This window comes from Calliphora vicina, chromosome 1 (assembly GCF_958450345.1).
Source record: "Calliphora vicina chromosome 1, idCalVici1.1, whole genome shotgun sequence".
In the NCBI taxonomy this organism is placed as follows: Eukaryota; Metazoa; Arthropoda; class Insecta; order Diptera; family Calliphoridae; genus Calliphora; species Calliphora vicina.
The window spans coordinates 134,691,618-134,716,192 of NC_088780.1; the positions used below are offsets into that span (position 1 = coordinate 134,691,618).

General features: G+C 30.3%; 1 protein-coding gene across 2 annotated transcripts in view; it reads left to right on the forward strand.

Annotated features, from left to right (window-relative positions):
* The window catches only part of LOC135963909 (probable Rho GTPase-activating protein CG5521), a 28,048-nt gene extending 12,400 nt beyond the window's left edge, over positions 1-15,648 (forward strand). The window contains exons 2-7 of one of the 2 annotated variants that reach the window (XM_065515912.1): positions 5,828-5,938; positions 6,391-6,408; positions 7,309-7,480; positions 9,197-14,431; positions 14,501-14,691; positions 14,761-15,648. In XM_065515912.1, coding sequence (XP_065371984.1) covers positions 5,828-5,938; positions 6,391-6,408; positions 7,309-7,480; positions 9,197-14,431; positions 14,501-14,691; positions 14,761-14,990 — 5,957 coding nt within the window. In that variant the 3' untranslated portion in view covers positions 14,991-15,648. The remainder of the gene's footprint in view (positions 1-5,827; positions 5,939-6,390; positions 6,409-7,308; positions 7,481-9,196; positions 14,432-14,500; positions 14,692-14,760) is intronic. The other variant, XM_065515913.1, reaches the window with a different exon arrangement.
* Positions 15,649-24,575: the final 8,927 nt, after the last annotated feature.

Consider the following 24,575-nt stretch of genomic DNA (forward strand, 5'->3'; position numbering starts at 1 on the left):
GCTTTTCTTGATTCAACGCTTATTGCCCAAGTAATTAGCGAATTTAGGTATTTGGATTTTTAATATAAAAAATCGATTTTTGGTCAGAAATATGAGTGATCATAGATCGAGCTCCTTTTCTTGATTCAACGCTTATTGGCCAAGTTATTAGCGATTTTAGATATTTTGAGTTTTTATGTAAAAAATCGATTTTTGGTGAGAAATATGAGTGATCACAGATCGAATCCTTTTCTTGATTCAACGCTTATTGGCCAAGTTATTAGCGCATTTAGATATTTTGAGTTTTTATATAAAAAATCGATTTTTGTTAAGAAATATGAGTGATCACAGATCGAGCTCCTTTTCTTGATTCAACGCTTATTGGCCAAGTTATTAGCGATTTTAGATATTTTGAGTTTTTATGTAAAAAATCGATTTATGTTAAGAAATATGAGTGATCACAGATGGAGCTCCTTTTCTTGATTCAACGCTTATTGGCCAAGTTATTAGCGAATTTAGATATTTTGAGTTCATACATTTTGCGATATGAAACATTTTCAAAGTTTACAGGTTGCATTGCATACAGACATTTTGGAATTCACCCTTCATTATAACCATAGATCATTTCTTTTCTAGCTACTTTTCTAACAAGCTTGCGGATTTTAATGCCGATTCCGCTTCTTAGAGAAAAGGAAAATTGTATAAAGCGGTGCGGATTTTGTTGTCATTTGTATATTATGTATTGTATAGATGAGAGCTTTAGAGAAATCGCAATGAAATTAAAATAGATTTTAATTTAGTGCAAACTCCGTCTACGTTTTTAATTGTCAAAATTTCAAACAAAAACAAATTCTTGTGTTTCTACTCTATGGGTGATACAATAACAAAATACATGGCAATACATTCACATGAATTAGGTTTTTAGCTCTCAATTACTAGTTGTCATCAATGGTTTTAACGACCCTGAGTAAGTGTGATTCTGATATGGTAAGTAAAGTTTTTAATGGAATGTAAGCTGAAATATTTAAGCGGATCCCTTTGAAACTATGTATCTATCACCTGCTATATAATCAGCATTTTGTTGTTTATGATTGAATTTTCGCAGAATTTAAATGAATCAGAGTCCTATTTTATTACAAAAAAGTGTGATGATAATTTACTAAACGCCCTGGGGTACAACTAGATATTATCAGTTGTAGCGTAATATTTGTTTGCTGTTGCTTTTTGTTAACATTCATATAAACATTTGTTTGCAGCTCAAATTGATAACAACTCAAAAAGTACAAGAACAACAACAACAGCAGCAGCAATTAAAACATTAACAATTCCATTTAAACATGTTAACAACCTAAAAAGCCCGATTCTATGTAGTTCAGACACTGGAGGAATGAATTCTTACATGTGTGGCTGGCTGGCAGCTTGCTTTTGCTACCAAATGATAAATATTTAACAATAACTTACAAATAATACTCATGTGAAATTCAAGTTTATAGCAAAACTTAGTTTTTTATTTTTATGAATGTGAAAATGTGTATGGGTATGTGGTATGACTATGAGTTGTATATATGTAGGTATGAACCATGTGTGATTGTTTTACCCAAGAACCTCCACAGACTTATCATTATTCAAGCTACTCTTTGGGCTTACATTCGAAGAAGTATAAGACGAAACATTATAATACAAGTAAATGCTAACAAAAAAAAAAAAAAAAAAAAAAAAAAAAAAAACGTAGCAAAAATATTACAAATATAAAAAGAACGTACACAAACGCAGTTATAAATTACTAATTGTGGTAAGAAGCAAAAGAAATATAAAAATATAAAACGTCTACATTTCTCCTTCCTATTCGTTGGCAAAAAATATTCTTAGTATTCAAAGAAGATGGAAAAAGTATAAAGAAATTAATGTGTTTTTCTTGCAAGGGTTTGCGTTTGATAATAAATTATTTAAATAAACCTTTAGAACAGTATGAAAATAACTTTCCGAGTCGATTGAAGCAAGTAGTAGATCCTTTTCGAAATGTAATTGTTGGAAAACATGTCCTTAGTGAACACATGATGGTTTATTAAAGAGTGTGTCAAAAATGTAAAAAAAACTTTATACACACTTTTCCAACCAAAAGATATCCTTGGTCCAACAAATTATTCATGGCTATTCCTGTTCTCACTTTCACCATTCACCGTATTTTTGAAAGCATAATTACAACAATATTTATATTAAACTAGCTGTCCTGGCAAACGTTGTTGTGTCATAGCTCACTCAAAGTTTGAAGACTTTGTATGGGAGGTGCCATGCCCATGTACTTATATAGGTCAATTGTGAATCTAAACCATCCAGGGACCCACTAAAACACACACAACAAATTTCATCTAAATCGGCCCAGCCGTTAAGGAGGAGTTCAGTTACTAACACACGTACAGAAGAATTATATATATAAAGAAGATAAAGTTTCGAAAATTAAATAATTAAGGTTAAAAAAATCACGTGTAAACATTTATAATTAGAAATGCTGAGGAAATTACATACTATTGTTGTAATTTCGCTTCCAAAAATACGGTGAATGGTGAAAGTGAGAACAGGAATAGCCGTTATTACTTTTTTAATCACATTTCAACTGTTATTTCGATCAAAATGGTCACCGAAAAAAAGTACATGAACAAATATTTAAAACTTTTCAAATTGCTTCATATTTCTGGGCCGATTTGGCATCATGCCACTATGGAAAAAAGGCCCTTGAGTGGCCTTCATATCAAACAATAATGACAATTTGGTACCACGTTGGGCAAATCCACCCAACTGTCCAGAACTTCGGCCTGTGGAAAGGTATTGGGCTCTTGTAAAAAATAATTAAACAATTGGGGGATTCAAACGGTCTGCTATTAGGTCGTATTGTCATAATGTCGTAAAATATTTTTTTAGTTTAAACAAATTCTTGTTGTGCCGCAAACAAAAAAAGTGTTATTTTATGGCAAACCAATTTATTAGTTTATAACTTTTTTGTTTGAAACCCAACAAAAATTTGTTTAAACTAAAAAAATATTTTATGACATTATGACAATACGACCTAATAGGAGACCATTTGAATCCCCCAAATATTTAAATTTTTAATGAATTTTTACAATATTTGAATAAATTTAGTTATTTTGGAGAATTTTTATATCGAACGGGTTAAGTTTCATTTAACTTAATACAAGTATGAATAAGTTTTTTTTAACACACTATTAATATATACAAATTTATCAAATCCGTCACAAATCAAATCTTTTTGATTATTTTAAAATTGTACTACATATATTGAAGACGAATTATTAGAATATTTATAATATAAAGGGTGATTTTAAGCCCGATATAACATACGAAAGGGGTTAATTGTTGAACGAACTGTCATACTGGCTATAGCTTGATTTCGTGAAATGGGGCTGTCAGTTGGCCTTCAAGGTCGTACGATTTGATATCTTTCGATTATTTAATGTGGGACCACGTGAAGTCACTGCTTTATGCTGATAAACCAGTAACAATTGACGCCTTGGAGGCCAACATTGTTCGAGCTATGCACGAAAAAGTGGCCCAAAATTGAACGTCCAGAATGCGCCATATGCCCGAAATCAGTTTTAAATATTAATGCCATGTATTGATCTTTAGAATAATAATAATAATAATAATAATAATAATAATAATAATAATAATAATAATAATAATAATAATAATAATAATAATAATAATAATAATAATAATAATAATAATAATAATAATAATAATAATAATAATAATAATAATAATAATAATAATAATAATAATAATAATAATAATAATAATAATAATAATAATAATAATAATAATAATAATAATAATAATAATAATAATAATAATAATAATAATAATAATAATAATAATAATAATAATAATAATAATAATAATAATAATAATAATAATAATAATAATAATAATAATAATAATAATAATAATAATAATAATAATAATAATAATAATAATAATAATAATAATAATAATAATAATAATAATAATAATAATAATAATAATAATAATAATAATAATAATAATAATAATAATAATAATAATAATAATAATAATAATAATAATAATAATAATAATAATAATAATAATAATAATAATAATAATAATAATAATAATAATAATAATAATAATAATAATAATAATAATAATAATAATAATAATAATAATAATAATAATAATAATAATAATAATAATAATAATAATAATAATAATAATAATAATAATAATAATAATAATAATAATAAGTGTAAATTGATGATTGTCAGTGAGAAAAGCAAATTAATATAATGTGCAAAGATTCTTGTGACGAGTTCGACATGAAGTTCTAAATTAAACTTGTGATAAATATTTATCTATCTTCATAATAGATTTATACAGATGTTTTTAAAATAAATATTTTAAAAGCTATTTTGATTACATTTGAAGTTGATATATGAAAAACCCTATTTTTACCTTTCTTAAAATTGTTTACACATTAACGTTAATGCGTCTGTCGGTCTGTCTGTTTTTGCGAAGAGCAAACTATAGTTTGTAATGTTAATACCTTTACATATACCGTTTGATTAGCCCCAGAGAAGAAGCTAAGAAGTACGAGAATACATATAAAAAACGAACCACTGCTAAACAATTATGAAGTGTTAATTTCATTATAACTATTACTATGTATACTAGCTTGGAAAATAGTCTTAAATAATTTGCAAAAGGGTTCTTAAAATCTTTAATGTGGTTAGACTTGATATTTTGCTAAGTTCTGTTATTGACATGATTAAAAGAAAAAGGTTTTCTATATAAATGAAATATAAACTCAAAGTAATATTAAAATCTCATTTAAAATGAATGACTTTTCGTATCAACAGTTGTTTGTAGTTTATTCTCAACATCTATAAATTCCCGAATTATCTCGTTTCCACAATATTAAACAATTACTTTTTAGCTAATATAAATTTTATATTTCGTTTAACTTTTTATGGGTCATTTATTAAGAGTTAAATCTATTATTATTATTTTCTTTGTTAAACTGTTAAATTCTTATGAAAACAAACAAAATACAATTTTTGCATTCGTTAAATAATAAAAAATAATGTCGAAATAAACGCTAAAACTCAACATGTACTATTTGTATATTAAGTACTTTTTTTCTGTCGCGTACGACATTTTTTACATTTTTATTGTTAAGAATAAAAATAAACTTGTCTATATGGTGTAATTGTTTATTTTTTGTATTGTTTTTGTAATTATTTATTCTACGAAAGGGGTGATAACAACGTAAAAATAAAGAATTAACACATATAGTGTCACTGCTATCTGTATTATAAACATTTATAACTATGATGATGGAATCAACGATTAATAGTGTAAAAAGTTTGAAGATTTTGTTTTATTGGTTAGAGGTATAGTGCTCCTTAACGATTTCTAATTTTAGAAAATTGTGAAACATGGTTGGTTACCGATTACCAATTCAAAACGGTAAAAAGTTAACGTTAAAGCTAATTTGGATTATATTATTAATCGATAACGGAAATTGCAGTTATTTCGGTAACGCTAGCTTAGCGGTAAGACTTAAAAGTATTATATGAAAATATAATTGAATAATTGTAAAAATACAGTTTTTTAAAATTAATTTTCAAATGAACATGTTTTTCTACACCATTTCCAATTGTATTTCGGATATTTCTAATTTTATTTCAGAAAATTCCAATTCTATTTCGACATTTTTAATTGTGTTACAGAATTTTTTTGTAATTCTGTATTTAGGTACTTTTTTATTATACATACATACTTATTAAACAATTTTGAATTTTTTCCCTTTCAGATAATGTGGATCATGAAGATGCCAAGTCGCTTTTCGAAACTAATTTTAGCCATGTTTATTTTATACTCTATGACACATTCATACAAGCGGAAGCAAATTTAAAACAAAAAGGTAAATATTCATGATATTTGAAAATGTTATTACTAGGTACCAATTTTTTTTTTTTAATTTTAATTTCGTATTTTCTTTTTTTCGTGAAAAAGAAATATAATTATTTTAAAATTTTCCTATTACGTATTAATATTTTTTTGTTAACAAATTGTATTATTTTTTTTTATATATTTTCAAAACAAATAAAAAAACACAATAATTAAATTTGTTGCTATTTGGTGTGTTTTCTTCCTTAATAATATATAAATGTATGTTTGTGTACATGTTGTAAACTACTACTCCTTGTGATATCCAAAACAACAAAAAAATATTCCTAAAAATAAAAAACCTAATATTTGTATGTTTAACCATTAAATTTCTTTGTGCAAATCCAAAAATCAAAACAATCAAATGCACTTTTTGCTACCGCTCTCTCTGTATGTACTACAAACATTTTTTTGAAATTATGGCAGAACTTCCGTTTCATATTGGTAAGTTTACTAAATTATTATATTGTATGGTTGACTATTACCACAATAAATAAAACAACAAAAATATCAACAACAACAATAATAAATAAAAAACTAAATTTTAAATTAATGCCATCCACATCGTTTACTCGCTTAATTGTTTTGTTTTCATCAAGCCAAAAAACCAGATTATTGTTTTAATGTTTAAAATTTCATTTTGTTTATCCTGATACCACAACAAATTTGCATGCCTATGTTTGATTTTATTTTCTTTATTGACACCGACAAAATTTCAGCTGTGTTTTGCGTTTTTTTTATCAAAATTATTTTTTTCAACACATTTCCTTTTTCGCCACTCTTCATATATCCTTACAGTTTGTTTTCATGTATTTTGTCCTTTTACATATCGTCACCTAAAATGCAAAAGGGCCTATCAACCATAGAATAAACATATAGAACGGAAGGAGAGAGTAATATATATTGAAAAATTACTCTCTTTTCACACATACGGGTGATACAATAACAAAATAAATGCAATACATTCTCATGAATTAGGTTTTTGACAACAGACTTAGGTTTTTGGCTCTCAGTTACCTATCTAGTTGTTGTCTATGCTATCAACACTTTTTTTAATTTTACAGGAGAGACAAAAAATTTAAATAAAATTTATCCTTATCCTTATTTTTAAAAATAGAAAGCTAAAAATTTGTGATGACGTGTGCCTTGATGCGCTGTACCAAAACTCAATTTTGAATTTGTTGGTTGTTACGCCCTTTTGCATTTCAGATGACGATATATTTTATTATATGTAGTTTCGTTTATGTTTCGCTTTGTTATGTTTTTGTTTATGTTCATTATGTATTTTTTTGTTTTTGTTCATAAATTTCTCTAATTTGCTCTTTTTCATCTATTTCCATTTAGTTCACAAAGCCCATCGTGAGGAATTGGACGGTTCACTATGGCTACTGGAGAAAATCCTGTGTTTACTGCCAGAGTTGCTGGCTCGACGCTGGCAGTGTCATTCGCTCAGTCGTATTATGGGAAAACTCTTACATTTGGGAAATTCGCCAAAATTAAGAAAGGAGGGAGTACGGTAAGTTGCATTTAATATATGGGTAAAAACACGTTTCTTTTAAAATATATGGAAACTTATGTATGTCAATTGTTCATTAGTTTATAAGTGTTTATGATGTGTGTGATGTATAATGACACTACTAGCAAGAAAACTGAAAAAAAATTATTGAAACTAATTTGGATTTGGAGTTGTATATACGAACTGTTCAGCAAATATGGAGGAGCAAAAATTTTATATCGACCCCTTTGCGCGAAATTATCGTATGTTACATTTTTCGAATATCGAAAAAACCGGATTTTTCTCCTCGAATAACCGGTTTTTTCTAAAAGTGTGTTTTTATGGTTTTAGTGCATTAAAATATTTAAAAAATATTTAAAATCCAAAAAACTGTAAAAAAAACTCCAACTATTTTAGAAAACTTTTTATATTTAGAAAAATGTCACAAGCGATCTATATTATATTCTATATATTTTTTCTATTTTTCTTAAACCTAACGTAGTTGTTGACTTTTGTAATTAAATAAAAGTCGTAAAATGTTAATCACTCATTTTAGAAAAAACTCAATTTTAAAATGGCAGACTTGTGTTTCTAAACGTAGTTGTTGACATTTGAAATTAAATAAAATTCATAAAATATCACAAATACCACACACTTTTGGAAAAAATTAAATTTTAATATCAAAATGGGTCGAATTTGACCCGAAGACCTTGTGAACGTTAAAAGAAGTAATCAAAATTAGAAAAGTATTTAAGCGTTTTAAAAAGGCTTATTTTTTGTAATTAGAATACATGTATATTCTTTATCATAAGTATGAGATCTGAGATAAAATAAAACTTATATTCGTCTTATTTCTAAGCGTTTTAATATTTTTCCAAAAAACCGGTTAACCGGTTATTATTATAAAACCGAAACCGAAAGTGGTTTATATTAAATTACAATTTTTCGAAGAAACCGAAAACCGGTTTCTAAAAAATGTCAAAGAATCGATCACCCTAGTTATTACTCAATCAGGTAACTGATGTGCCCTCATTAACAACAGAGTATGATCACTTTGAATGATAAAAGAATTAGCGTGAACAGTTTTTCTCGAGGCACATCCACAGGACTGTATATAATAAATAGATTGCACATTTGCACATGGTATAAAATCCATAAATTCTATTTTTTAATTAGAATTCCGTCTACGTAAAATCAAGAAAACATGCGTAGTTCATTTCGAAAGCAAACATTTTCAAAGCATATTGTATATAAACAAGATTAAGCCACTATGAATATCTATCTTTAAGAACATAATATTTCAATTTGATTCATTCTTAATGGCCGAATTATTCTGCTGTGGGTGAAAAATCGTAGTTAGCTTATTTCAACCGTAATGCTTTTTTGCTAACTGAATATCTGTTACTATAACCAAAAAAGCTATGGATATAATGGTATCATTCAATTTGCAAACTAATAAAAATATAAATAAATTTTAAATCGTATTATTTACTTATCAAAAATGCCAAATATAAACTTTTAAACAGTTTGGTTTGGATTTCATTAAGAAATTTGTTTCATCCTGTTGAATTCTTAACAAATCGATAGTGGATCTGCAACAGTCTTTAATATCGATTGCCCATATGAATCGAAAATTTAGCAAAATCTAACAAAATTGGTTTTAACACACAGCATTTTTAATTATATATTTTTTGAACTTGATCTTCATTTCAACTACAATATCTAATTTCTTTGCAGTTACTTTCTCCTATGGTATCAGGCCTTGGGTGAAAATGCTCCCGCCTATGTGCACAATATGTATGCTGATTTAATACCCGGCCTTATAGTACCCCAAAAGGGACTACAAGGCCCGGATGTCGAATTTAATACAGCCGATTTTCTCAATCATCCCAATATGAAAGTGGAAGGCAGTACAACATCAGTATTTCACGATAGCTATTCACATCCCGTACAAAGTTCAGAGTTAATAGCTCTGCTGCCACCATCCTCTAGCGAAAAGTCACAACCTCCGGATCCACGTGATGGTCTGGAGATTTTACTCAATAGTATGGTGCAGACGGCAGCTTGTTTAAAGTGGCGCGATAATCATGCACAAAAAGATCACAAGGCTTTTGCATTTTTGCTACAACGTTTCAAAGAAGTTTTTCTACCAGTATTTTGTCCCAACTTTGATTTTAATATGTCGGTCTATGATCCCCGTTTAGAATTGCCCACAATGAGATCGATTAATAAAAAGGATGAGGTAATGGCATCGTGTGTGGTTGTCCTAATAAATTGGCTATCGCGTTTTACCCACGAACGTTTGCTGCAACATCGTTTAGATAATGTACACATTGCTGAAGCGGCGGATCATATTCGCTTGCATGCTTACCAACAGGCTCTGATAGTAAGAGATGTCCTGTATTCCACCCGGGAGAATGTGAATTTTATACATGAGGTTTATCGCCAGGCATTTCTACTGAATTTTACTACGAAAGCTCAAATTGATGCTATACGTTGTTCTATAGCTGTCTATCGTGATTGGATGACGGGCAATACTCCGCCACCCTTCCTCTTGGAACCTGAAGAGAATGTGGGCACTGCCTTGCAGCAGCAACAACAGCAAAATAATGCCAATGCCGGTGGCACACCAAAATCAAATTTGCGTTTACGAAATCCTTCTTATGTGGGAGCCATGTCGAAGGAAAATATGGGTGTACGAGCAGGTCTTCAAAATATTTTACAAATATTTGTTACCAATGCAGCCAATGTATTCTTGGTTAACACTAGTAACCTAAACATATATTTTCCCACAAAATCTCGCGAATATCGTTCAACGCCACTGCATGAACAAACCGAGGTTTGTAAGAAGGTATTGAATGTCTATCGGACCATGGTTATGAATACACCCATGGATTCCAGAACATGGGAACAATTGTTATTGGTGTTGCTGCAGGTCACATCGGTTGTTTTACATCAGCATCCACCACAAGCCTCCAAAAGTTCCAGCTTAGGCGGTATTTTGGGACAAGCTATATTCCAAACCCTCATAGTCACCTGGATAAGAGCACACACTAATGTCCCAGTCAATGTGCAATTGTGGGAGAAGTTTTTAACTGTTTTGACCTCATTAACGTATCGTGATGAGCTGATTATCGAATGGGACAAGACTATACAAACTTTAACGCGAGTGTTTTCACGGTATGTTTACTCTTTGAACTTGCAAGATTTGCCTTTGGACCGTTTGGCCGAATCGAAGGGAAAACGACGTAGAGCAGGCGTATGGCAACAAACATCATCGGTTTCCAATGGTTCGGTGACAAAAGATCGAGAGCCGAAAGAACAAAACCAACAAGAGAGAGCCTCTACCAACAGTCGTTCTGATGAGAATTCTCAGTCCACAATGGGCAGGCATTGTGGATCGGTGAGTCATGGTCAAAAGCTGTCAGTTGGCCAACGTTATCCGGTTACACCAATATTAAGCCGTAGCTATAGTGAGGGTAGTTTACCTTCTATGCCACGCACGCCCAGATTTCGTGCTAAGCATCGTCATCAGAAGCCCCCCACAAATTTACCTTCTAGTGTGGAAAATTCTCTTAACACAATGATACATCAGAATTCCAATTCTCCCGAGTTATTGGAAAACGTTCAATTAACTTGCAATGTGTCACAGAATAATGATATGCGTAGAGCCATGTCATTGGACTCATTGGCGACTTTAAAACGTTCAAGGAAGTCAAGAAGGTTTCGAAGAAATACCCACAATCAAGATGATATTGATGATATAGATGGAGGCGATGACGACAGTGATGATTCACGGTCTCCTTCGCCCACTGCCAGCAGTGGCATAGAGGGATGCTCCATTAAAGATGCTCAAATTCAAATAGATGTTTTAGCGGTCGATAGTGGCGGAAGTTTGGGAGAAAGCGAGGGTAATTCGGGAAATTACCAAACTGAAAGGAGATCTATTATACTGGGTGGAACAGCCACTGGTTGGTTGCCCGATTCAACGGCTATTATGTGGAAACGAATGCTGGGTGCTCTAGGCGATGTTAATCGCATACCCAAAGCTGAATTGCATGCTCAAGTGTTCAAGCATTTACTGGATATGACATTGAATTTAATAAAAATTAAGCAAAACCAAGGCATTTCAACAGACAATCAACAAACACCGCCACCACCAGCTTTGGTGCCACCCATTGGTATTGTGGCTCCCTGGTGCTATGGTTCGTTACAACTAGACAAGTCTTTCAAACGAGGCAAACTCTGGGCTGTACAGTTGCTGTGTACTCTAACAGTAAATGGGGCCGTAGCGGGCATGCAACATCTGCCCTTATTTTATTGCGCTCTACATCGTTTACTGACGGGAGAAGATCGAGAATTAATATATGCTGCTTTAAAATACTTGGAAGGTCCCAGATTTTTAAGTTTACTGCTTCCGGGACATACTCTGCTACTTTTGGATATAGTACATGCTTCTGCTATTTTGTTGACTTCCTTGGAGGCAAGCCGCTTGACTCCCCGAGCTGAAGTTGCCGCCTTATTAGGTACGCTATTATGTTATCCTTCTACTTTGTTGCCCCGTCCTCTGCTGCAACCTTCACCCCAGCAATTTGAGCTAATGGAATGCGCAGATTTACAAGATCACATTTTGAACATAGTGCTGCGTTGCGCACGCCGCGAGCCTTCTGCTAAGGCAAGATGCATTGCTCTGTCACAGTTGGGTCAATGGATTCTCATGAAACTGTCACATCCTTTGGCGGCAAGAGGCAGTAGTGCCAATTCAAAATTCCAGCAGCCAGTACCTCATTCCAAAGGTCAACAGTTGAAGGATGATCATCGACAATACTATAATCCTCGCATCAAGGAGGCCTTACAGGTCTTACTACAAGCATTACAATTCAAACATCGCACTATTGCCATGGTGGCTGTAGATTCTTTGAAACTGTGCATCGAACGTGGTCGAGAATTGGCTTCGATTGAGAGAATGCCTCAATTAATAATTACTGCTATTTGTAAAGCCTTGGAAATACAAAGTGTAACTAATCCCAAAGATTCCGATAAGGTGGTTTTAACATCCTTAATGTTATGTCTAGGAGAATATTGTCTGGCTTTTCCCTCAGCCACTATGTTAGAGTCGATCAATGAAAGAGGAGACACTTTGGTTCTTATGGTATTAAGAGTTCTCCTACAAATCGCCTCCGGAGCACCAAAGCATGAAAGAGTGAAGTTAACTGCTGACGATGACTTTGATATGCATATTGCCAGCGATGATCTGCATGATGATGGAAAATTGCCCGAAGCGAATTACCAGACATCGGAAACTATACAAGCCTGCATTAGCGCAATAAGATTGTGTGCCAAGGCGGTGGCCATGCACTTGGTAACTAATCTGGGTCATTTTCCCATGGGCATTGGAGCGGCTCGCTTAAGTTCTATGGTCGAGGAACAAGACGATGTAAACGGTTATAATGGTTGCATCACGGCAGCAGGAAATCAACAAAATTCCGTAAATAGTATGGATCTTAGACGGGATTCCGTGGAATTGCCTTCAATTTTACATGCTCAAAATATGCAATTGTTTATGTTAAATCCCGGTCTAGTGGCCAGTTTTATTGAATTGCCTACCCTTAAGTTGCCGGGAGGTGGTGTTACTGCTGGTTTGGTGACAGCCGAAAAACAAGTACGTGTTCTACTGCGTGATTTGAATGGCAAAGCTTGTTGGGATGCTTCCATTTTATATAGTGAACCAAAACGCGAATGTCCGAAGATGGACGGCTATGCCCCTTGCTCTATAGATGCTAGAGGTTTCAGTCCCGCGCACTCACAACGTTACAACCAAGTTCAACCCATGGACTCCTTAATGCATTCAATGCAGGGTATGGATATATCACCACCACGTCATACCTTGAGACATAGACCTTTGGGCGAGTTACCATTAGCCAAGGATTTGGCACCCGACTTAGATCAATTGGATGATCTTTTAGGTTATATAGGGCACACCAGCCCTGAGTGCCTACCCTATCCGGTGGCTCAACTAAATGCTCCCGCACCATCTCCTCTGGGTAGTAATGCTGAAGCCCAAGCTATATCAGTGATACTCAATCAACGAGCCTTGGAACAAGAATTCATAGCTAATCTCAATCAACAAGCCTTACAACAGCCATTGCCTGGTAGTTCAACTCCCTCCATTGTGGCTGGCCATGATACACGGTCACTGCATTCAATGCATGAACCAATTTCTCACAATTCCTTCGAGTCCTACCACTCATCGAGCTTGAATGGTCGCAATGAAATACCATTTCAATATTGTCGCTTACTCTTCTCACATCTGGGCTTAGCTGGTTGGGAACGACGTTCTCGAACTCATTTGCTGCAACGCACCGAGAAACTACTGCGTGAGCTACGCAATGTGGATTTGCAGAAATGTCGTGAAACTCATAAGATGGCCGTTATATATGTAGCCTCTGGTCAGGAGGATAAGAACAGTATTTTACGCAATGCCAGTGGCAGTACAATGTACGAAATGTTTGTTTCCGCCTTGGGCTGGGAAATAGATTTGGAGACTCATAACGGTTTCTTGGGTGGTTTGCCAAGACAAGGCTGCGGTTCCACTGCTCCCTATTATGCGACACCCTTTTTGGAGGTTATCTATCATGTGGCCACGCGCATGCCTTCCGATTCACCAGAAGCTATTTTACTTAAAACTAGACATTTGGGAAATGATGAAGTACACATTGTCTGGAGTGAACATTCACGGGATTATCGACGTGATATTTTACCCACAGAATTTTGTGATGTTCTCATTGTGGTGTACCCCTTGAAGAATGGTCTATTCCGGGTTACCGTCAATCGTAAACCAGAAGTACCTTGGTTTGGTCCCTTGGCCAATGAGAGTGTGGTTAGTGGTGCCTGTCTGGCAACTTTGATACGAGCCACCGCTATTAATGCCAGTCGTACTAAAAGAGCCGCTCTTCCCTTGTATCAGCAATAGTAAGTTCCCAGCATATTTTTACAAGAGATAATAAGTGTTTTAATTCATTGGTTTTTCCCTCTTTTCAGTTATGAGGAACGAAATCGATCTTTGGATAGTGTTTCGTCTAGGTATAAGGAAAGCACTACATTTGAGGACTTTGCCAATCGTATTTATAATCCGATGCCCATGTCAGCATACGCTACTCTAAGAGACTCAGTCCATAATTCGGCTCCATTGGCAGCTGCTTTAATTGATCATCAACGGTCTTCTGTGAAGGGTAAGTAAAAAATATTAGCACGTTATTAAACGACGTTGCATTTAATGTAAATTTCAATGTTTCTTACAGGTTGGGTACAAGCCTCAATTGATGCAAATATGAAAGAAATTCCTTTGGGTATAATGCCTTCAGTTTCAGCCTCCTCAACAGCTGCTATGGAAGCCATGAATTCTTCAAATTCACCTAGAGGTGCTCGAAAACTAGGCTCTACCTTCAAGGGTGGACCGAAACGTATGTATACGGGAAATCATACCACACCACCGGAGAGTCCCACATTACCATTGCGCAAATTTAAATAATACATAGTATTTTATAGCTAGGAGCGACCCCAATACTAATTATTATTATTAACATTAACACTCTACAATATACATACAAACATATTTACAATAATAATAATAATACACCCATATTAAATTTAGTGTTTCCAAAACAAGTTTACAAATACCAATAACAAATAATTCTACTTAAAACAGCGAAAGGAAAGTTAAAGTTAAATGCTATTTCAAGTTAAGAAAAATTCAAAAACAGACATACACAATATTGCAAACAATCAATAACGAATCAAATTCATTCCTTTTTTTAATAACACGAGTGAGCAAAATACATATAAAAATGCGCATTTGAAAAGCAAATTATTAAAAAAAATACAAAACAAATTAATTTAATATTTTTTGTATGCAAAGTCAACGAAGCGCATTTCTTTTATAGGCATTTTATGATTATTTATTCGTATTTTATTTAATTTTCTGTAATGTTTAATGTTTGTTTTTATTTAACACAAAACACATTTAATATTATAAACAACGTATATTTAAATTATTTAAAGTATAAAGTATTTATTTATCTCTAGTTATTTAATTCATTTGTTTAAATGTTATATTTCTCTCTAATTTTGTTTATTTAAATCTCTTCTACTGTTTTCTTGCATAAGTTTAATTTATTAATTTTTCTTTTACTCTCTTTTATTTAATGTGTTATAACGATTTTTTTTTTAAATTAATTACAAAATGATATTTTTAACATAAAATGCTGTTTTTCATTATAGAAATGAGCTAGTTTTGTACTATATAACATAGGATTTATAAGGAAAACTATGGATTATTGCAAAGGAAGTATTGAGATTTAATTTCCTTTACGAAAATGCCACAATTTCAGATATTTTCGAAAAAAATTTCGAATTTTTCGGATTCAATGTTTAATTTAAAAATTTCTGATCATATTCAAAATTCTATAAATATATACTGCCTTTTAAGTGTTAGAGTTGGCATTTTATGTTTAGAATGCAAATGATACTTATTTAAATGTAAAACTTTTCTAATCTCGAATAATCGAAATAAATTTTGACAATAGAGTAACTTATAAAAACATTTAATATCGAATTTTATACCATTTAAAAGTTTCCTATTAATGTTACAAATAATAAATGAAGATTATTCATATATTAAATTCAATTTTTATTTCTATTAACAAATTTGATGTTTTTAAAATTTCGAATTTTTTCGAACATTAAAAAAAGCATTATATAAAGAGTGTAACTCTATCAAAACCAATTCTAATATTAAATATTAAATTTGAAGCAATTTTTACTTGTTATAGTAGAAGTTTTCTAAAGTTTTTAATATTCGAATTTTCTTTTTATGTTTAAAATTATAATTCATAATAATTATTTATTGTTTTTTTTTTAAATTCAATCTTATGTTTATATAAGAAAATTTATAATGTTCGAAAAAATTATTAAAAGTATGATTAAATATTTTTTTTTGATATTTTCCAAATTAATTTTGAAATACATTTCGACATATTTTTGTGTTCTGTAAATCAAATCCAAATGATTTACTCATTTTACTTTAGAGTAAACAAACCAGTTGGATTATTTTGTATTTCGATTCGAAAAGAAAATCGTTCGAATTTGTATGAATTTCGAAAATGTTTTCATTCGAATCGAATTGCGCAATTACCCCACAGTTTCAAATGACATTCGTGCGATTTGCAGAATATCAATTTGTCAATTATTCGATTATGAAAACCGCTCGTTTTTGACATCACTCGATTTAACAGTTTCAAATGACATTCGTGCGATTTGCAGAATATCAATTTGTCAATTATTCGATTATGAAAACCGCTCGTTTTTGACATCACTCGATTTAAATATTTTTAATATTTTGGAAAATTCGAAATTAATTTTGAATTTTTTTCGAACATTTTAAAATTACAATTTATTTTATGTTTGAATTTTCTTTTTGTGATTAAAATGTAGATTTTTCAGACTTTTAATATATTATTAGATATTTTCAAAAATTCGAAATTAGTTTTGAATATTTTCGAACCATATAAATTTAAAATTGAATTTGAAAAAAAGAGTATATATTTATAAGCAAAGCTTAAATATAAATTGATGCATTTAGAAAATGTTTATGGGCAAATAATTAAAATTTTTATTTCTAAAACTATTGAGAAACTAAAAGCCAGCTATAATCATCCATTAAATATGCATAGTTTTCATTATTAAGTTCTATTATTTGAAGAGTTTATTTATATTTTTGTTTTTACTAAAGAATTTTTACGCAATTGATTTACGTCCATTTGAATATGTCATTGAGTTCTATTATTTATTTTATTCTATACAATATTATTTATTTTATTTATTAATTACATACTTTAGTACATAATTAATTTGTCTATTACTCAATGTTGAAAAACTATAATTTTTGTTTTTTTTTTTTAAATATTATTTTTTAAAAATACACAATTTAACATTCATGATTCCCAGTTTTTTTTTAAAGAATTGGTTTTACTCAGTTTTTTATTTAATGTATCAAAATTCCAGTTTAAATTAATTGCCATTTAAATTGCGGGGCAAAGTTTTATTAACATTTCAATTCGATAAAAATTAGAAAATATCATATTTGTATAATTGTGCTATTGTTGTTTTTTCTCTATAATTCTCGGCAATATCTTATTAAAAATAGTATTAATACAAAAATAAAATAATTAGTTTATAAGTTATTGTAATTACAAAAAAATATTTAATTAAAAACACGAATATTAAACAAATAAAAAAACAATAAATTTTGATATAAAAAAACATCTTTTAAAAAAGCTTGCAAAAAAACGAAATTTCCAAAAATAATTAACAAAATTTAAATATTATATTATATATACGTATTATTACATCAAATTACTACAATAATGTATTTTAAAATAAAATTCCTATTCAAAAATTTGGAAAATTTAATGAAAAAGAAATATATTCTATTCCCCTTAATAATGTACATTATTTTTGTAAATTTTTTATATTTTTGTTTAAATTGAAGAAAAAAAAAACAACATTAAGCATTTGTTGCTTTTTCTAAAATACATACATATAAATGAAAATATTTTAGTTTATTTAATGTTATAAAGAATTTAAGTTTTTTAATTTTTTTGAAAAGTGCAACAAAATTTATATAAAATCGAAATATTCAAATGATTTTTGTAACTAACACCAACTAATTAATTACATATTCTTATAAATATATATATTTATAAAACAAAAAAAAACACATACACACACTAAAAAAATTCTATATTTGTATATTTTTAATATTTAAATACAAAATTCCCTCCCTGTTAATTTGTTTTCTTTTTTATTTGTATCGTATTGTATTAATTACAACATCAACAAATTTGCTAATAAAATTTCAAATTTAAAAAAATATTATACCCATATAAATCAAGGTTGTTATTTATTTTATGAAAATATTCCATATTTTTGTTACGGATTTGCGTTAGCTATTTGAATTTAGCGGTCTGTAAAGACTGCCTGTAACATTCATCATGTTTATAAACATGTCCATCAGTAGAAGTCTCTACTTAACAACGCTGTTATTAGCATTGTTAACATTGGCGCATATTCATAAATCATATCTAAAGTCGGAATTAGTAAAACAGAAACTAAAAAATAGTTCATAGATAGTTGTAGATCTTATTCACAATTCATAACTAGCTTAGTTACTGCTTTGACATGTAGAGAAAACAAAATGTCGATAATATTTCGATCGATATATATTGTAATTAATTAAAAGGCTTATAAAGCTATTAAAAAACTATTTTTGTTCTCTAAAAAGTACATACAAAATGTATAGTTGTAATTTGTATGTAAATCAATTAAAATAGGGGCATGTAAAATTAAATTTTTCAATAGAATGTTGTTAACAAAAAAAAAACACATCTCTAGATTATTTTCTTTTTGTATACATGTATTAAAATGAAATCAATCAGCTGTTTTTTTGAATGTATTAGTAGTTAGCATTTAGTTACAACTTTACCCATGATTAACTAATTGTGCTGAAAGTAATCAATTGTGAATAACTTAAATAGGTACTTAAAAAAGTCAACACTTGGTGATCGTTTATGAATATGCGCCATTGAATCTGCTAGAAGCTCTAGAATTCGAATATTCTAGCTTTGTCCGTTAAGATCATTCATGAAGCTACTAGAAGGAAGATGACGCTGTATAAGCAGTGGCTGCGATTGCCACTGACGGTCATCAGTTAATCGTAGGCGCTGTTGAAGTTAATATCAACAGTCTTGTACATTAAAAAGTGTAATTTAAGTGTGTGTATTATTGCGAATTGTAAACGTGTATTTGTATAAAAACGCATTTGCTGAATTCACAAAACCCCTTGTATCGAGTGTATTATTGTATTCAATACAATAGTGTAAGCTTGTTGTTGAAAATTTTCATACAAAAAGTAACTAATACACTTTTATATTATATGTTATTGGTACAGCATTGGTATCCAGCAGTACGCCCGCGGGCACCGTCTATGTGTGAGTTTCTTATATATGTGAAACCGAAATTAAAAAAACGAACATGAGTTATCTTACAAGTGTTGTAAGTGAAGGATATTTTCATAAAAAATTTCGCATTTGAAAATTTAATTTTCAACATTTTTACCCACCCTACTCCAGTTTTTTGGTGACCGCGGTTCCAAATATTCCCCGATTTTGTCCATTTTTCTTTTATAGAATTAACAATAGATCTATATATCAAATAAAGAAAGAAGTGTTTAAAAATCATGGCTGAGTCCAAAGTTATATTCATTTGAATTTAAAAAAAGTACTTTTATTCTTTTTAAGTTATCTAACAAATTTCTAAGAGGATGTATAATGAATTAGTATTTTTTGAAAAGCTAACTTTACGCCAAATATTTTAAATGAAAAAAACATTTATAATTTTTGATACCGACGGGACAGGTCCATTCAAAAAATGCCTATTTTTTATGTAAAATTCAAGTTTAGGGCAAAAATTCTCAAATCGCATATTCGATATCAAAATATAGTAACCTATTTTAGATGGCCCAATAAGTTCTTAATTATTTTGTAAAGGGTTCCGATAACTGGTATGGATATTATGGCCAAAAAACGAAAAAATCCCATTTTTGGGATTTTTCAAGATTTTTTTAGGAATTGCGGGATACTTGATAACAAATTTCAAAATTTGTTTTCATTTTTGCATTTTAAATAGAAAAATCTACATAACTGTGAAATTTCATTAAAAATATTCATAAATAAAAATTTTATTTCAATTTGAAAAATTTGTATCTATGCAAAATTCAATAAAAAGCATTTTTTGTCATATTTTTCAAAAAAGTATTCCGTGAATATTTTAATTCAAAACTTAAATTCGACTACACTACCTCTTTGCGCATGTGAAATTTCATTCAAATCGGCGTAAGGGTTTAGAAGTTACAGATTTATTTCCATCTTTTTTTATTCTCATACCCATGTGTGTCGTTGTGTAAATATGACGAAATAAAGAGTTGTTTTTAATTTTTAAACGTTTTTAAAAGGTAAAAACGTAACAATATAAATATGAAAGATGATCGTAACCACTTTTCCATACTATTCGGAAGTTTTAAATTTTCATATATTAAAATTGTTATAAACATAGAGAAATACACATACATATCGATGGCTTAATATAGAAAGGTCGTATCTCAACTTTTAGTTACTTTAAAAACTCAATAATATCAGAGAGTTAAAGTGAAAAATAAAACAACTAAAAATTTGTTTTATATCAAAAAATATTTTTAGAAAAGTAGTTTGCTTTAATATAAACCAAAAAATATGCATTCCACTTTAAATGAGTTAGGGGTTTTTCTTTCAAACGATTTTTTAAATGAGTTACGACTTTTTTTTTATAATTACTGTAAATCTGTTATTCGTCAACATACGAAACTGAATTTTTTAAGGGAGGTCTATTAGAGTTTTGTCTACCAGAATATGTAAAAAACCCGATTTTGAAAAAAACGAGATACGACCTTTCTATATTAAGCCATCTATATATAGCGGAAACTACAAAAAAACTCAAAACAAAAAATTACTCAAAATCATTAGACATACGAGTGTTGTTTTTGTTTCCACATAGTTCTTCTTAATAATACATTCTCACCCCTTAGGTTTTTGACAACTGAGTTAGGTGTTTGGCAGGAGAGTTTCCGATCTATGTAGCTATGGAATGTAGCTGCGAATAAGGAACTGTTAAATTTACATACATACATATTTTTAAATGCCCACTGTGCAACGCAAAGGAAGTTTATACTTATTTGATGTTACGAAATATTTGACCTTTTTATTACCCATATTCTTAGTTCTACTCTATTTTACTTGGATGTTAAAGTCAATAATTGGATTTTTAATATAGGAGTGAGTGTATGTGAATGTATGTTGTTTAAACCAGATTGGCACGCAATTGACTAGAGACAAGGAGTACGAGTGAGTAGTATCGTATCCAAAGTGTAAGTAGAGGTGAACCTAACAGCCGCCTATCGGTTTTTCTTTATTATTGTTTAATAAAAAGTGGTCTCTAAAGAATAAATATAAGTAGGTAATTGTTTTTTTTTGTTTTCGTTTTATTTTTTTGAGAACTTTAGTGTACTAAATACCAAAAACCAAATAGATAAATTTGTTAGTTGCTATAATAGTAATCAGTCAGTATTTTGTTAACACAACAACAAAATAAAAATAGTTTAAAAGTGAATAACCTTTACATTACATTTCTTGGGTTTAGTTTTAGTTTAAGGGTGGATTTTTGTTGTTAACTTTAAATAACAATTTGGTCAAGTATATATTATTTTAGGGGTAAGGGAATACTCGTGTACATATGGTGTTTTAGTTAAAAGTTAGTTTTTTTTACACTCGTTTCAACTACAAATTATGTATGTAGTTAATTAGCATATGGGTATTTCCATGGCATTGTACGTCAAACAGTCCATGACTATTTTAATGAAACACAGGTTTTTGGATAAAATATTAGGGATAAAAAAATTCTCCAGTTTTTTTTATCCCTACCAAAAAATAAGATTTGTCGAGGTCATCAAAATAGGTATTTTTTGTGAGATAATTTCATCCTTGTAGTCAAATCTCTTTCTGCCGAGACATTTCTTCAGGTTTGGAAACAAGAAATATACATTTGGGACTAAATCCGGAGATTTAGCCCCAAATCTATGATAAATTCATGGATTTTTGCTAAGGATACTGAACTCTTTTTGTGCATTCTAATACCCAAGTGATCACTCATAATTGAAACCACTGAGTCATGTAGATGTAGATGACTATGGATTCAACAATCTCTCGCACTTTCAATCTCCGATCGGCCAACACCATAAACCAACACACGAAATCTTTTTCGGGAGTATAGAACTCAACTGGTCGGACAAAACGAAATTCAGTAAACCACTTTTTTACCATTGAAATTGATGGTGCAGAGTTCCCATAGTATTTATTAGAATGATGGTTTTTTCTGCAAACAATAATGCTTAATGAGCATACAAAATTCACTTTGTTTTCTATTTTCTCCTCAAGCCACTCCTCTGCTATCAATGGTTGTCAAACACAGACTAAATGACGCAAATTGTTCAAAGTTTGACAGGAGTCAACTGACAGATGCCTGTGGATCTATATTAAAAATATAAAAAATAAGTACATTCGATAAATCCAAGGTGCATTTAATAAGGTGCCATCGGCAGCACAGCTGATTATATAAATAGTACGCACAAATGTCAAACTACATATATAAAAAATATTCGCCCGTACGCCCGTATGTCAAACTCTATATATAAAAAATAAGTGAATTCGCCTGTATTTATTTCAATTCGCCACTGCTGTCACCTTGTTAAATACGCATTGGATAAATCGTTGTCTAAAATATCGAGCGAAATAAGGGTATATCGTACGTGACATAAAACGGAAGAGATTTTAACCCCTTATGGACCAAGACTTTAAATCGTTGAAAAAGTTTTATTTTTTTATGACCGTTGGGTCAGCATTAGCCAAAAAATAAAAAAAAACTCATTGGTTTTTGTTTAAATTTTATTAATATATTGATTAGTTTTGTAACTTTTATAACATTTTCCATTACAAGTCTATTTTATGGTATTTTACGAAATTGTTTTTTTATTATATTTAAGCGAGTTTGCCAATAAGCAAACAAAATATATTATTCCAAACATGATAGTGTACTTCAAAGTATTTTTGGGCAAAAAGGATCAAAATATGTTTTGTTTACATTTTGTAAGCTTATTATTGTTATGGTACTTATAAGTACCGTCGGTCGACAAAGGGTTAATGTGCAATTAAAAATTTTTTTCTTTTAATTTCTTGCACTTACCTAGTTATAGAAAACTAGGTAACAGAGTCAAATTCATTTATCACTATATACTAATTGGACGCTTAGTTTTCGCCGCCTCCTTAGCCTATTACATAATGATTGAACAGTTATCTTCGCTCTTAAAATATGTAATAAGCTCTTAATACCTTCACATAGTCCAATTTGAGTGTTTTTTCCTATTCAATTAATCTGGAAAAAAGCTTCAAGGGTGTTTATATTTTCAGTCGTGGTTGACATATTCATGGAATTGCCCGTATGCTAGTTAAATTCAATTTGAGAAACAAACATGTCATTGACCAACTGTTTTCATTTGAAAAATTTAACACAACGGGATACGTTTTTCTTGCAATATATCCAATAAACAACTAAATTACTATATATTAACTTATTTTTAACTGACATTTCCAATAACTTATAATAATATTATTTTACTATGTGATTTTTCCTTAAACAAATAAATTTTTTAAGAGATCATGTATTAAATGCTTGATTTTTCAATTTTATTTTAAAACTAAACTTTAATACGCTGCTGCTGTTGGTCACTTCTAAATGTATCTAAATATATACGAATGTCTATGTAAATTAACAATTTCTTTGCAAGTACGTTTCTATGCTTACCACATTATTACCCCATACTTGTATCCATTTAATCACTCAAAACATCTAGTCATTCTGTCTACGATTATATGTATATACTTACATACCATTACAATAACTACCATTTGAAATGGGTTCATTTGCTTGTAAACAAACGAAGTAGTCGGCGTGTAGTCATATTCAGCCACATGTCCACAATGTATGTTGGGGACCACCTTAACTAATACTACCACAATCGCCGCCGCTGCCACCAGCCATATGGACAAAAATAAACTCTTGATTTACTACAGCTGACGCCATCACCTCTACTTTACTCCAACATAGTCAACAGAGTAGAATAAATAATAACAACAAACCGTTAGTAGTCGGCAAAATTCGACTGAAGGATCACTACTATTTGGTAGTAGTAAAGCTACCTTGAAATATCGGAGTTGAACAACTTTGATTATAGGAGTTCAGAAGACCTCGTCAGATGTAGAATGTTGAGAAATCTGTTACTTCTCAATTATCTGAATTAAAGAAATGGGATGATTTGATTAACAAAATCCCGTAAGATTTTAGGACACTATTGATGTCTTCTGAACTATCTGAGTTCTCAAATGAGCTGAAAAACCAAATCCCGTCAGATGTA